The sequence below is a fragment of the Lithobates pipiens genome, unplaced genomic scaffold (assembly GCF_037356315.1).
Source record: "Lithobates pipiens isolate NorthernLeopardFrog02 unplaced genomic scaffold, aLitPip1_a1.2 Scaffold_19, whole genome shotgun sequence".
NCBI classification, from domain to species: Eukaryota; Metazoa; Chordata; class Amphibia; order Anura; family Ranidae; genus Lithobates; species Lithobates pipiens.
The window spans coordinates 292035358-292050884 of record NW_027507764.1 but is presented as its reverse complement, the minus strand read 5'-3'; the positions used below and the strand labels follow the sequence as shown (position 1 = coordinate 292050884).

Below are 15527 nucleotides of genomic sequence, written 5' to 3'. Positions count from 1 at the left end.
GTTTCATCCCTAGTGACAACCCTGAGCTTTGCCAGATATCATCATCATCAGCAGTAGCACTGCATATGTAATTTGCAAGTTGCGGAGTCACTTTTTAACTTCTGTGTATTGAGCTCTCACTTTTTGAACTTCCACCAAGTAATCTGGGTAAAAATAAATTTTTGAGCCATTTACTTCCACATTGCCCTTCGTCCGGGCCAAAGTCAAAATGTTATCTCTGTCTCTGAAATGTAACAACTTAACAATGACAGGGCACTGGAATTTTCCCAGGAGAGGAGGTCTAGATGTATCCTATGTTGATGCCCAATAGAAAAAACAAGCTCTTATGAAAAATCTTTAGCAGCCATTGCTCCATAAATGATATGGTATTATTCCGCTCTATATGCTCTAGGAGACCAATCACCCTCAGATTACTTCTACGGAGTCTATTTTCCAAATCATCAATATGATTAGCATGTTGTTTTGACTGAAGGCCCACCACTTTAAGATCAGGCTGCATAAAAGACTGTGTATCCTCAATGTTACTAACTCTGTTCTCTACAGCAGATGTGTACTCCTCCACCTTTTGCATATCTTGACGTATAATAGTGTTCTCCTCTTGCATAAATTGAAACTGGTTTGACAAGATGGATAAAGTAGCATTACTTATCTGTACCACCTTGAACACATCTTTTAGAGTTGGTTCTCTAGGTATGCTGCTCATTTCCAATATTTGCATCATCAGTTATACTGTCAGTATTACCTCCCCCCTCTTTTCCCCGCCCATTCTCTCCTTCTTGGTCCGTACATGTAGAAATCCCTTGCTTTATTTGAAATGACTGTAACTCGTCCAGGAATATCCTGTTTCTCCATAGGGGATGCTGGTATTGTTGTTGTATTGTTATTGTAGATGTTGTGTGGAGGATGATTCTGAAGTTGGATTCCATGCATAGGTCTGTAATTTATCCACTGCTCTTGCACATCCATCATTTAATCGGGGGTAGAGAGAGGGTAATCCTACACCATCCTGAATTTCTGAACCCGGGACTATCCCATCCCCTTTATTCTTTCTCGATGTGGCTTTTTTATTTTTTTTCCTTTCCCTGTCTTTTTCTTTTCCTTTAGCTATGGCTAGCTTCAATATTCAGTATTCACCTGTAAGAAGTTCAATACTAGTTATGTTGTCTAGGGACCTAAACACCAGTGGCACAAGCACAAATCATGTCCTAAATGTATGCAAAGTATATACATGGAGCTTTACAGGAACTTGGGGATGCACGCAATAGTCCGCTGTAATATAGATTTTACCAACAGGAGGAAAGTAGTAACAGCACTTCCACCTCCAGACTCAAAAACTACCAGCCACCCACCACACTACTTCATTATAGCAGTAAGTTCATTGGTGTTCCAGGTTTGCACGATCATAAAAAGAAAATCCAAGCACCTATAAGCAAATTAGGATCCAGATAACTGCACTCCAAGAAATTCCTTTATTGAAGATTCAGTCCATACAAACAGGATAAAAATGCAAACTGCTACCATGTTTCACACTGCTCTCACTGGTACTTAATCATGACCATGCTGGCTGTTCAGAAGCCAGAGACCTTGCTCATGTTCCTTGTCCCAGGTTCCGAGCGTGACCAAGCACGAACCAAGAATGGCGCTGGTCAAGGATAGCTGGGTCCTTCATCAGGTTTAGACCATACCCCATAGCCCAAAACAGCCATAACAGCCACTGCAACCGTAGCAGCCGAGTGTGGCCAGGAGTAGCTGAGTATAGCCGAACAAGCCTAACAGCCAACAGCCAGGAGTCCCGAATGTCCCGAATGCTCCTGCACACACTTTCACAAGCCCGCGAGAGCCGACATAGAATCAGCACTCTCTTCCGTACAATATTCTTCTTTGTTTGGTGACTACACAATCATGACTTTATAAATATAACACGTATAGATATTTCACTTTTTTCAAAAATCTCTTTAAAAAAATCTTTTAAAAAAAAATGTATTTTTTTTTGTCCACTAACGTTCATATTTCAGATTCTGTGATGTATCAATGCGGTTCCCAGTAGCAATTTCCCTAGCAATTTGTCACACAGTGTGGACCACCCCCCTCTTAGTACCCCACTGTTTTTCACATTGGTGTGCTGTGGTTGTATTTATTCTTATTGGAACCCCAATGAACCTTGCCAGTAAACATACATTGCATTGCACCACAACACTCAGTAACACACTACCATACTTTTTGGTGTGATGCGTTACAAAAAAGTACATGTGCCTCAATTTCATTGGTTTTGATGCATTAGGCAGACCTTTGAATTAATGAAAACAGATGTGTAAAACCAACCTAAAACAACATTTGGGGCAGAAAGCCTCTGGTGCTCTTTTGTTTTATACAATGCAAGATATAGAAAGGATAGCTCTGTGTACTGAAGTGGTCATCTCACTAATGGCATAGATACTGGGAAGTAAGGTATATGCACTGGGGGAAGGGATATACAGGAAAAAACAATTGGTGTCTTGGGGGTATAATCTCAATGGACTGGAAACAGAATTCACCTTGTACAATAATACCTTGGATTACGAGCAAAACTAGTTCCAGAAGCATGCTTGTAATTCAAAGCACTCATATATCAAAGCAAGTTTCCCCATAGGAAATAATGGAAAATTCGTTCCACAGCCACTGATGGTCTATGCAGTACTGTATGTGGCCAGAAGTGCGGGGCGGCAGTTTATGCAGTACCACATGTGGCCAGAGGCGCAGGGGCACCGGAGACACACGGAGACACTCAGAGATGCTCTTAGACACTCGGGAACAGAGTGTCTCTGAATGTCTCTGAGTATCATCAGCGTGACATACAGTACCGCCAATTGCAGGTGTGATGTGCAGTACCGCAAAATGCATCATGGACGTGACGTGCAGTACCGCCAAATGCTGTACTGCACAACCCAGTGGCTTGAATCCTGCTTGTCTTATCTATATATATAAAGTTAAAGTTTAAAAGAAACAGGAAGATAGAAAGTTAAAAACCAAACAAAGACGCTTGTTGAGTAATATTTAACATTTCATTGTGATTGTGGTCACTTGGCAAAAGTTAATGTTGAACAGGTATCTCATGTTCGTATATTAACCCGGCATGTTTCACCTAATGGCTCCATCAGGGAATATAGGAATCAACCAATGCCTACGTAAGACTATACAAAAAATATAGAAAATATAACATAAACAAAATATATCAAATATAAAGATACATCAATGTATATTACAAACAAAATTACATCACTTGCCAATGTCCACTACAAAAAAGGGAGCTTATTGAGCGGCATGTGGGCCCAGAGAGTGCTGGGGGCGCTGAGCTGTGTGCTCGGTCTGTCACCCACTGCTGGGGCTATACATACCAGATAGAGCCTCAACCGTGCCCCGGAGGAGAGCGTGTGTCCTGCTGAGGATCTGCCCGTACAGCATGGCCCCCTGGGATCATCATACACCGAGTGCAGAGGAGGGGAATGGAGCTGAGGACCTGCCAGAGTTTAACATCAAAGTACTGGTGAATTTACTGCAGCAGGAAAATGGCAAAGACCTGTGTGTCATCAAACTTCCTCCAGGGATGAAATATGTTGCATATTTTGTTATTGTTGGTGGAACCTCAACAAGACATCTCCAAGCCTTGGCAGAGTATACTCTGAAAGTGTACAAGCATTTGAAGAGAGAAGTTAAGTCACATGTTTGACTAGAGGGAAAAGACACAAATGACTGGATGTGCATAGACTTTGGTGAAATTGTGGTTCACTTTATGCTGACAGAAAGTAAAGCGACCTACGAGTTGGAGAAACTGTGGACTTTGCGATCACATGATGATCAGTTATCGCAGATAACACCAGAGAGTGTTCCTTCAGATTTCTCATTTGGACTTCAGAAAAAAGACTGAGGTGTTCAGTGCAATGATTTCCTGGAAAATATCTGAATGAATTCTGTGTGTCATGATGTGCTTGTACTGTTCCTTTAAAACTCAGGTGCAGAAGGCTCATGGAAACCAGCTTATTGTCATTGAGAAGACCGCAGTGGTCATCAAACATGAAGCATAGAAACCTGTACTGAGAAAAATATCAGGGCAGTTAATGCGGACCTCTTTCTGAAAGTCTGATTGTCATGTTGAACATCTGGCTATTATTACTTTATTACTTTTAGATGACAAATATGCAGAACAGGGCAGCTGGCAAACTTCTTATGTCCTTATGTACATACTTGTTCTGGGTCAACGTGATGTGTGCAGCTATTCTGCCATTTACAGAGCAATAATAAATTGCTGAATACTTCTTAAAAAAAAAAAAAGTAGCTTACCTCCTCAAAATTCCCAGAGAAGGCCACCACCAGGAAAGGGACTGCCAAAAGGGGGAAGGCACTACTCAGCCAGCACTACTCAGGACACACAATGACCAGGCTAAAAAGCGGAAGAGAAAATGGGAAAAAGAGGATGTAAAGCCCAAATAGTTGCAATATTAGTCATTTAAAAAAATCGCACTAAAATCACAAGAAGGTGCATAACGATGTAATCTATGATAAATAAAGATTTTTCAGACAAAATACTTACTTAAAGAGAATGAACTCAGAGCATATGGTGGAGGGCGCCTAAGATATAGAACAGCTTATGTCCAATAAATATGGAATAAATATCTCTGGAACAAAGAGGAGGGAAAAATTCCATAAATGACTAAATAGAAGGAGAAATGCAACCAGAAGAAATGAAATGTGAAAAGAATATCATTGAACAAGGTATAAGAGTAACTAAGAGTTTTACTGAAAAAATTTAAGGAATAGAGGGGCCTGGAAATAACATTTTTACATAGTCCATACATAGAAGTATTTTGGAATATTGGCAAATGAACCACAATAATCAGAATTAATTATAAAAATATCAATTTAAACATTAGATTTCATAAAACTGTACCACAAGGTACACCAGACTACTGTCTCAATCTGTTCAAAGAAAAAATTAAATCAAGGAAAAGAGAGGGGGACGAGAGAGTGCCCCCCCCCCCCGAAGCATTCCAGACCACATTACCTCAACTTGGGGAGGGTGCTTTGGGGTAGCCAAAGCACCATGTCTCCATGTTGATGGGGAAAAGGGCCTCATCCCCACAACCCTTGCCTGGTGGTTGTGGGGGTCTGTGGGCGGGGGGCTTATCGGAATCTGGAAGCCCCTTTAACAAGGGGACCCCAGATCCTGGCCTCCCCCTGTGTGAAATGGTAATGGGGTACAAATGTACCCCTACCATGTCACAAAAAAGTGTAATAATGGTAAACATGACATGACACGGCTTGGGGACAAGTTCTTTGTTAAAAAATAAAAAAATAAAACTGTCCCACAAAGTCTTCTTCTTCTCTTGCTCTACTGCGAACTGAACTGGGGGGGTGTTCGGCTCATCCTTAATGATCGTAATACTTAAAATAGTTTACATGAGTACACAAAAACAGACGGAACGAGGAAAAGAAAATGGAAAATGCTCTTAAAAAACGGGCGCTTAGTTTTCCCTATATAGAAGCCCCCACACAGGCACCCAGCTAGGTAGAACCCCCCAGCATTTGGAAGATGACTCTGTATTTTATAGAATGGGTACGGCCATCAGGAAGCATAAAATAACGACTTTTGATCAAAAATGGGCACACATCGCAATGTCCGCATGAAAAAGTACCCTGGGCTTTTCTGCTTAACTGGGCTCGATGTATCAAAATGGCTATGAACAAGGTGATGGTCTTTCAGGGATGGTGCACGTCTCTATGTGATTTCTGGAAAATCTTTTACATATTCCTTTATAGTTGGGTCTGCTGACAAAAGAGGCCAGAATTTTCCAACAATTTGTCTAATCTGTTGATGTTGATTAGAATAACGAGTGATTATTCTAATAGATTCAGATTCCTTGTGAGATCTGGTAGAAAAGATTTGAGAATGTCTGTCCTTTTGGGGTACCCTATTGTATGCTTTTTTTAGGCAAACATGGCTATAGCCTTGATCTTTGAGTCTAAAATATAAATCTTTGGTGGCTTTTTTAAAATCTTCTTGCCTACATACATTTCATAATTTTACTGTATATATAAACAAAAAAAAAGTTCAGAATGGATTGACCTGATTTACACTGAACCCTATGGAAAATTTGCCTCAGTTCACAACCAATTCGGTTCGTGACCAGAGTCGTTTCACCAATTAAGTTTGTGAACCGAGGTACAGTACCACTGTATTTTATGTTAAAATCAAGTTCTATAAAATGTTGCACTAATGTTGATGTTTGGCAGGATAAATGTTTCAGCCATACTGTCAATCAGTAACATATAACACTTGTGTATGTGAGAGTTGAGTTGTGAGTAAAACATGGTGATTACACACAGACAATTTTTGCACAGTCATGTATTGTATGAGTGGCAGAGTGGGTGCAGGTTATTCATTAGAGGACCTTAGTATCCAATTGGTGAGACAAAAAAAAGAGTTAGGAAAATGGCAGCGAATTCCTACTTCTTTTGTGCTGATCTTGCATACAGCAGCTGGTGCTACTCTTCAAATGAATTAATAGACAACAAAATAAAAGACAAGGGATTTTTTTTTTTTTTTTGGTTCATGGAAATCACTGCTATTTTTCAGCTAAATCACAATATACAGAAATGACACTGCAAACTATTGCTTTGAGCTGAGAAAAAGAGTATATCTTTCAAAAGCTGGCCAGACAAATAACTGTTATTGCAAATAAAAACTTATCACATACAGTGCTCAATTGTTTGGTTGCAAGTAAACATTTGTGTTTCAACAGTACTTATCAGCCAATAATTACATTGCACTTCTTTTTGAGAGACCAAAGGAGTTTAAAAATAAAAACCTATATAAAAGCTAATAATTTTAAAACCAAATGCTTATTTTTCTAAACATTATAAACATTTCCTTTCAGGGGCAAGTTGTGTTCAGAAATGGAGAAAGAATGGGGACCATCAAATTTACACAGTTTCAAGGTAAGGAATATTATATTTGTCTTGTAATTGAGAAATCCTACTCTATCAAGCATAATTAGTAAGACAACGTGTAATGTGCATAGTAAAGTAATCCATCAAAAAACTATTTATGAACCTCACTGATCTGAACATTTTAATCTGAAATATACGGTAATCAGTTATGGTATTGGGTTGCTGCACTTTTTACTGCTCTATTGAATAAGACCATATGCTTTATTAAATCAAAATACATTTTACATCTACATGTAATACCAGAAGCCAGCATCTAAATGTTTGGTGTTGGATTAAGTGGTTAATAACTGGAATGAGATGTATATATACATTTTTTGTATTGTTCTAGATGTGAGCATTTATTCAATTTTGCATTATAGGGTTTTTAAACCTGGGTTATAGGCACATTGCTGGTATAAGCATGGATAGAAAAATAGCTCTGGTTTTGTATGTAGTTTACAGATGTGTTGTTAATACTAAAGTGAACGTATAGCCAAAGCATGTTTTAAAGTTTTGGCTATAGTTAAAAATGGTTAAAACTGTCATTATTATTTTTTTCTGCATCCTGTTGGGAATATTCATCTTTACTGTCCGTCCTTGAGGGGCAACAGAAAATAAGAAATAAAACTACAGAGTGAAGAATTATTCTCTTAGCCCTTGTACACACGGTCGGACATTCTGACAACAAAATCCGTCTGATTTTTTCCGAGGAATTTTGTCAGAAACTGGTGTTGCATACACACGGTCGGACAAAGTTGTCGGAAAATCCGATTGTTCGGAACGTGATGACGTTGGTTGGTTACGACGGGACTATGTTGACGCTAGTAGCCAATAGCTTTGGTCTTGTAATTTGATCTGAGCATGCGTTGTCAGAAAATTTTATATCCAGCTCTCAAACTTTATTGGTTGGACATTCTGACCGAAAAAGTCAGATGGAGCCCACACACAGTCGGATTATCCGACAACATGGTCTGATCGGACATTTTCCGTCGGAATTTCCGATGGTGTGTACAAGGGCTTAGACAGTTATCACTGAAAATGGTGTTCCCATTGAATATCCCATTTTGGATTATCCCACCACACTTGGTCTCAGTAACAATGGTCAAACAAATTAATCTACTTTGCTTTGAAAGATACAGCAAGAAAAACTTGATAGGGGTCCTAATTCATTCCTACTCCATCAATGACCAAGAAAATGTTTGTGTACATATATTTTATATAGATTGCAACATCTCACGCCTAATTCAGCAGGTGTAAAGATATGTTTGTGAAACTTTTCCATTGCTTTGACATATATATATATATATATATATATATATATATATATATATATATAATATACACTACCGTTCAAAAGTTTGGGGTCACATTGAAATGTCCTTATTTTTGAAGGAAAAGCACTGTACTTTTCAATGAAGCTAACTTTAAACTAGTCCTAACTTTAAAAAAATATACTCTATACATTGCTAATGTGGTAAATGACTATTCTAACTGCAAATGTCTAGTTTTTGGTGCAATATCTACATAGGTGTATAGAGGCCCATTTCCAGCAACTATCACTCCAGTGTTCTAATGGTACAATGTGTTTGCTCATTGGCTCAGAAGGCTAATTGATGATTAGCAAACCCTTGTGCAATCATGTTCACACATCTAAAAACAGTCTAGCTCCTTCCAGAAGCTACAAAACTGACCTTCCTGTGAGCAGATTGAGTTTCTGGAGCATCACATTTGTGGGGTCAATTAAACGCTCAAAATGGCCAGAAAAAGAGAACTTTCATCTGAAACTCGACAGTCTATTCTTGTTCTTAGAAATGAAGGCTATTCCATGCGAGAAATTGCAAAGAAATTGAAGATTTCCTACAACGGTGTGTACTACTCCCTTCAGAGGACAGCACAAACAGGCTCTAACCAGAATAGAAAAAGAAGTGGGAGGCCGCGTTGCACAACTAAGCAAGAAGATAAGCACATTAGAGTCTCTAGTTTGAGAAACAGACGCCTCACAGGTCCCCAACTGGCATCTTCATTAAATAAATGAATAAGGAAGGCTATCACTCCATTTTGCAACGCCATGCCATACCCAGTGGACAGCGCTTGATTGGAGCCAATTTCATCCTACAACAGGACAATGACCCTAAACACGCCTCCAAATTGTGCAAGAACTATTTACAGCAGAAGCAGGCAGCTGGTATTCTATCGGTAATGGAGTGGCCAGCACAGTCACCAGATCTGAACCCCATTGAGCTGTTGTGGGAGCAGCTTGACCGTATGGTACGCCAGAAGTGCCCATCCAACCAATCCAACTTGTGGGAGCTGCTTCTAGAAGCGTGGGGTGCAATTTCTCCAGCTTACCTCAATAAATTAACAGCTAGAATGCCAAAGGTGTGCAATGCTGTAATTGCTGCAAAAGGAGGATTCTTTGACGAAAGCAAAGTTTGATGTAAAAACAATGTTATTTCAAATACAAATCATTATTTCTAACCTTGTCAATGTCTTGACTCTATTTTCTATTCATTTCACAACGTATGGTGGTGAATAAGTGTGACTTTTCATGGAAAACACAAAATTGTTTGGGTGACCCCAAACTTTTGAACGGTAGTGTATATATATATATATATATATCTGTATATAGCAGAAAACAAATGTATTTAAATAATAATGAATAGTGAAAAATGAAGAAAACAACACCTTAATATATCGCAAAGGAAAAAAAAAGTATGGTTTATAGAACAGTGAACAAGGGCATGGAAGGGTGAATTACACAATGGTATGTAGCTTGCTAGACTGCAGTCTACAATATAGCACTATATTGCACACTATTCTGTCATCCTTAATTAACCAGATCCAACAGACACTGACAATATGGCTGCTGCAAGCCCACCTTTTATAGTGAGGGGCTGGCTTGTCTATTATTTTACAATATTGGTTCCAATGGACTTATCTGATCGAGGGTTATGTAGTGCCTTATGGATTCATGTACAAATTTTTGGCCATTAATTTTGAGAACCTCATCATTACATGGTTCTATTGTTCCACTGGAATGTTGCCATGTATGAAGATTAATAAGAAAGACATTTATGCAGACTTACATTTAAACAATATCAAAAATAATTTAGGAAGTAAAAGTACTGATTTTATGATTTAGTACAACAATCTTATGACACAAGCATGCTATAAATACTTTTAAACTTTAATGTTGCTGATGGGAACCAAATAATATATATACAGTATCTCACAAAAGTGAGTACACCCCTCACATTTTTGTAAATATTTTATTATATATTTTCACGTGACAACACTGAAAAAAGGATACTTCGCTACAATGTAAAGAAGTAAGTGTACAGCTTGTATAACAATGTAAATTTGCTATCCCCTAAAAATAGCTCAACACACAGCCATTAATGTCTAAACCGCTGGCAACAAAAGTGAGTACACCCCTAAGTGAAAATGTCCAAGTGGCAATATTTTATGTGGCCACCATTATTTTTCAGCACTGCCTTAACCCTCTTCACCAGAGCTTCACAGTTTGCCACTGGAGTCCTCTTCTACTCATCCATGATGATATCACGGAGCTGGTGGATGTTAGAGACCTTGCACTCCCCCACCTTCCATTTGAGGATGCTCCACAGATGCTCAATAGGGTTTGGATCTGGAGACATGCTTGGCCAGTCCATCACCTTTACCCTCAGCTTCTTTAGCAAGGCATTGGTCGTCTCGGAGGTGTGTTTGGGGTCGTTATTATATTGGAATACTGACCTGCGGCCCAGTCTCCGAAGAGAGGGGATCATGCTCTGCTTCAGTATGTCACAGTACATGTTGGCATTCATGGTTCCCTCAATGAACTGTAGTTCCCCAGTGCTGGCAGCACTCATGCAGCCAAAGACCACGACACTCCCACCACCATGCTGGACTGTAGGCTTATTCTGCTTGTCTTCAGCAAGCTTTTTGAGGGCTTTCTTGTGCATCATCTTTATAGGAGGCTTCCTTCTGGGATCACAGCTATGCAGACCAATTTTATGCAGTGTGCAGCGTATGGTCTGAGCACTGACTGGCTGACCGCCCACCCCTTCAACCCCTGCAGCAATGCTGACAACACTCATACATGTATTTGCCAAAGACAACCCCTGGATATGACGCTGAGCACATGCACTCAACTTTTGGTCGACCATGGCAAGGTTTTTTCTGAGTGGAACCTATCCTGTTAAACAGCTGTATGGTCTTGGCCACCATGCTGCAGCTCAGTTTCAGGGTCTTGGCAACTTTCTTATAGCATATGCCATCTTTATGTAAAGCAACTATTATTTTTTTCAGATCCTGCGAGAGTTCTTTACCATGAGGTGCCATGTTGAACTTCCAGTGACCAGTATGAGAGAGTGAGAGCGATAACACCAAATTTAACACACCTGCTCCCCATTCACACCTGAGACCTTAACTAATGAGTCACATGACACCGGGGAGGGAAAATGGCTAATTGGGCATTTTTTTATGTTGCTTCAACCTGCTAGACCCACAAGTGCCTCTTCCACTGGACTGTTTGTATCTACTGTACTTTCCTTGCATGCACTCAGGCAGCCCTTGCTGTTATCTGTGGTGTGTGGGGAGTGGTGGTGGAGTGTGGTGCTCACAACAGTTCGGTTGAGCTGCATGGTAGTTTTGTGATGCTTACAAATGGATGCACTTCACCAGCAGGTTCCACTCTGCTTGTAATATAGTCCCAAATATAAGAATTGCACTCCAAAAATACTAAGTCGTAAAAATTATTTCTAATGGCAGCATTACATAGGAATGTACACAAGGAAAACAGTTTTGGGCATCTCCAACATTCCTCAAGTTCAAAGTAAGTAATAGTAATTGAAACTGAGTTTAAAGCTGATATGAGGGCAAAAACTGTATTGACGAATTATCTAGGTACCAATAAGGTACCTCTAAGGTACTTCTAATGATGTGTATCCACTGGTGGCTGCTGCTTTTTTTCTTGAAAAAAATATGTTACTTACATACAGCCTCTGACATTGATGTCACCAATAAAGTGATAGTGATACTTGGGGAGTCAAGGAATACAGGGCATTCTGTGACTGGACAAAGAGAGATCATGACATTCATAATCCCCTTATCTAATCATTAGACTACTTGTATTCTTTGGGGAAAAAACAAGATATTTTCTGAATGGAGGAACTGCACAGCAGGTGAACCCACCGATTGAGCACATATCATCAGAGGTATCCTATTGGTACCCAGTGCAGAAATGTCTACACAAACACCTACACAAAGAAGCGCATCTTAGAAAGGCAAAGGCCTAAGGGAAACATATCATAAATAAGAGTAACATTGTATCCACCTCAACATTGATTGCAATAGTTTTTAACTGCAAATACAATGCTGATTTCCTCAGACAGGTACATGTATAATAAACTGCATCATGTGTTGCATTGAAGTATCCTGTAGAAAAAAAAACATACAAATAATTCACATAAAAAATACAGCCCAGCAACCTTCTTTACTTCCTTGTTGCTTCTGAGCCTTGATGCCGAGAGGGCTTTTGACAATATAGACTTGTCTCTCCTGAATCATATTCTCTCCGTCTGGTCTTCTCTTTTTTCACACAATACATTTACCAAAACCCCGGTAGAAAATGAATCATCAATAACTAATTATCCTCCCTAATACCAATGTCCAGAGGCACCAGACAGGGATGCCTCTTCCCCTATTTTTTTAACCTTGCACTGGACCCTCTTCTTCGCCTTCTAATATCACAACTCACATTTCAGAGTATAACCATAGGTCCTAAAATCATTAAAATCATTGCCTTCGCAGATGCCTTGCTTCTATATATTTCTCAACTAGAACCTTCACTGCCTAGAATATTGTCCCTTATTACATCCTTTGGTTTAGTCTTAGGCTATTCCATCAACCTTGAAAAATAAAAAAAAAACACTCTACCTAATTAATCGTCGCAATCATCCTTGAAATTACACTTATCCCTTTATTTGGTGCAAAGAAAACATTTTGTATCCAAAATTGGAGTACCCATATCCAAAAACCATTACAACCTATACAAGGTTAACATTCTTTCTTTGCTACATTCCATAAAAGCGGCACTTGATGCTTGAAAACACTTTAACATTTCTTACATGGGGAAAAATGGTAGCTTTTTTACAACATTCAAGTTTTCCCCCTACTCCTCAAACACTCTGATCTCAAGTGTATCTATAAAATGTTCGCTTGGAGCAGCATGAGAGCAACCAAAGACCTATGTATCCTATAACAACCCTATAGTAATGGAGGCCTCAATTTTCCTGACCTGAAATTGTATAACCTAGCATCTTTAACTAGATATGTGAGGGATTGGATTCCTGGCACTTCGATGTATACTGGTTAATCAAATTGGTGCTGCGCTCCCACAAATAAAGTGAAACAATGGGGAAACAAGAAATATCCCACAAAAATATAACCTTATTGCAATTGGTGTAACCAAAAAAAGGGGACTAATCCCAGAATAAGGTGCTCAAGTGCATGTATCTAAAATCAAATAAATATGATATAAATATAAATAAATCACTAAAAAACAATTGATATACAAACAACAAAATATCACTCGTGGTGTGATCTAGAGCCAGTGATCAAACAAATTAAAGTGCTGAAGTGCATGTAACAAACAAAATTAATCCAAAAAAAATCAAAATAATCCAATAGTGGGTATTGCAGTGAAAATATCATAAACAATACAAAAATAAAGTGACGTGGTGCATTCACAGTGCAAAACTCTCTCTCCACTTCAGTGATGTCTGCGTGTTCACTAGGCACACCAGGCAATTACCTCACTGCTGTAAGGTATACAGCATATATGTAGCCCTTTAAGGAAAACACTGGAAATCAGGACTTCAAACTCCTATACTGTCACCACCGTCCATGTAACTACTCCATAGATGAGGTCAGCACAGGTGCTCAAAGAATAGATATAAAACCAGCCATAGTGAAGTAAACTTTAAAAATTGGTGATTTTTATTAAGAATTAAAACTACTCACAAAGCAGCAAGGGTAAGTCACACAGTTAGACAGACTACGAGCGGACCGCTCGGGTGTAGGCATCACTTCCGGTATCCTACGTGTTACGTTACTTCCCGTGACTTCAACTGGGATGTTTAAACAAAATGTTTTACTATATGTTCTTCATATACATAAAGAATTTCTACCTGCAGAGTTGTCTGCGAACCCTCTCCTATACTCCACATATTTAGCAAATACGCACAAGCTGCATGCTAAATAGCCATGCATCTCTCTTTCTTTCCTTATGGAACAATGCAGACCTCCCAGAGTCCTTTGATGATCCCACCTTTAAACAGTGGCACTTTGGAGACCTTCACTATATCACATTTTTGGGAAATGTTGGTAACCGGCAATTATTTCCTTCTAATGTAGCACTAGAGAAATCCCCCTAATCCATTAATCCATTTCTCCCTCTAAAGGCAAAATCCTACATTACCTTCATTATCAAACATTCTCTCGAATAAACTGGGAAAACTCATTGGATACACTCATAGGACATCCTAACCCAAGTAAAAAAGCTGTGCCTGTCCTATATATTTTTTTCCAGCAATCGCTGCACTACACTGCCACAACTGGTCTTAACAAATGGAACAAAGAATTTCCCCCATTTATCTACTGACACTTTTCCTAAAAACATTGCATTTGTCTTGGGGCATGACCAAAGTTACAATGTGTGGTCATCCAGATGCAGATTTGCTCCATGCTTTCTGGTCATGCCCTGGGATTAACCATTCTTGGCACTTAGTGGTTGGTAGTGCACTACCTACCTCTAACCCCTGAATGGGCACTTTTTGGCCTAATTGATATCCCAGGTGTTAGGACCTCAAGAGGCTGCAAACAACTCCTCACTATTCTATCCCTTGAAGCACAGAAAACCATCCTAGGTATACTATCTATCTGGACCGCCCCCCCACACACACACGCACACACACACACTAAGGATAGCTAAACTATCCTTTGTTTTTAACATGGAATTGATGGAGGCCTCCTTAAGCATAGAATCGTGGGTCAAAATGTATTTTTGATGTTTGGGAATCCTTTGTCCTTATTAGCAACCCTCCAATTGATTCCGTATCCTCCACTTAATTTGAAATATCCTTTAAAACCTCCCCTTTTCCATCTCCACCTATCAATTTTTAATCGCCCGCTGTCCATCCTGGTGCTTACTGTGGTTGCTTTCTAATCCCTGTTCTACTAGTTTACTTAAAACCATTTTTTAGAAGTGCATATTGTCATTTTCTATTCTTTCTTCAGCCAAATGTTGCGCCCCCCTAACATTATTAAATGCATTCTCACCTAAAATATAAGTAAAAAAAAAACATAATGGGTAGTTTTACTATCCAATAAAAAGCTGAGGTGAACAGGAAGGGGTCAGTTACAGTGCAAGCAGCAAGTTTTTTTCACATTCAAAATTCATGTGAAATTTATTGAGAAATCCTTAAACGTTCACTCACTAGTCTGATAAAAAAAAAAAAAAACAAGTTTTTTATGCATGTAATATACCTTGTGCACCGATACTG

General features: G+C 39.2%; 1 protein-coding gene and 1 pseudogene across 2 annotated transcripts in view; both read left to right on the top strand.

Moving 5' to 3' along the window:
* Positions 1-15527, top strand: part of GABBR2 (gamma-aminobutyric acid type B receptor subunit 2) — a 984619-nt gene that overhangs the window by 613096 nt on the left and 355996 nt on the right. For both annotated transcript variants that reach the window (XM_077492007.1, XM_077492008.1), the window contains exon 8: positions 6912-6972. In XM_077492007.1, the coding sequence (XP_077348133.1) occupies positions 6912-6972 (61 nt within the window). The remainder of the gene's footprint in view (positions 1-6911; positions 6973-15527) is intronic.
* Positions 738-6861, top strand: LOC143996752 (mitochondrial assembly of ribosomal large subunit protein 1 pseudogene; annotated as a pseudogene).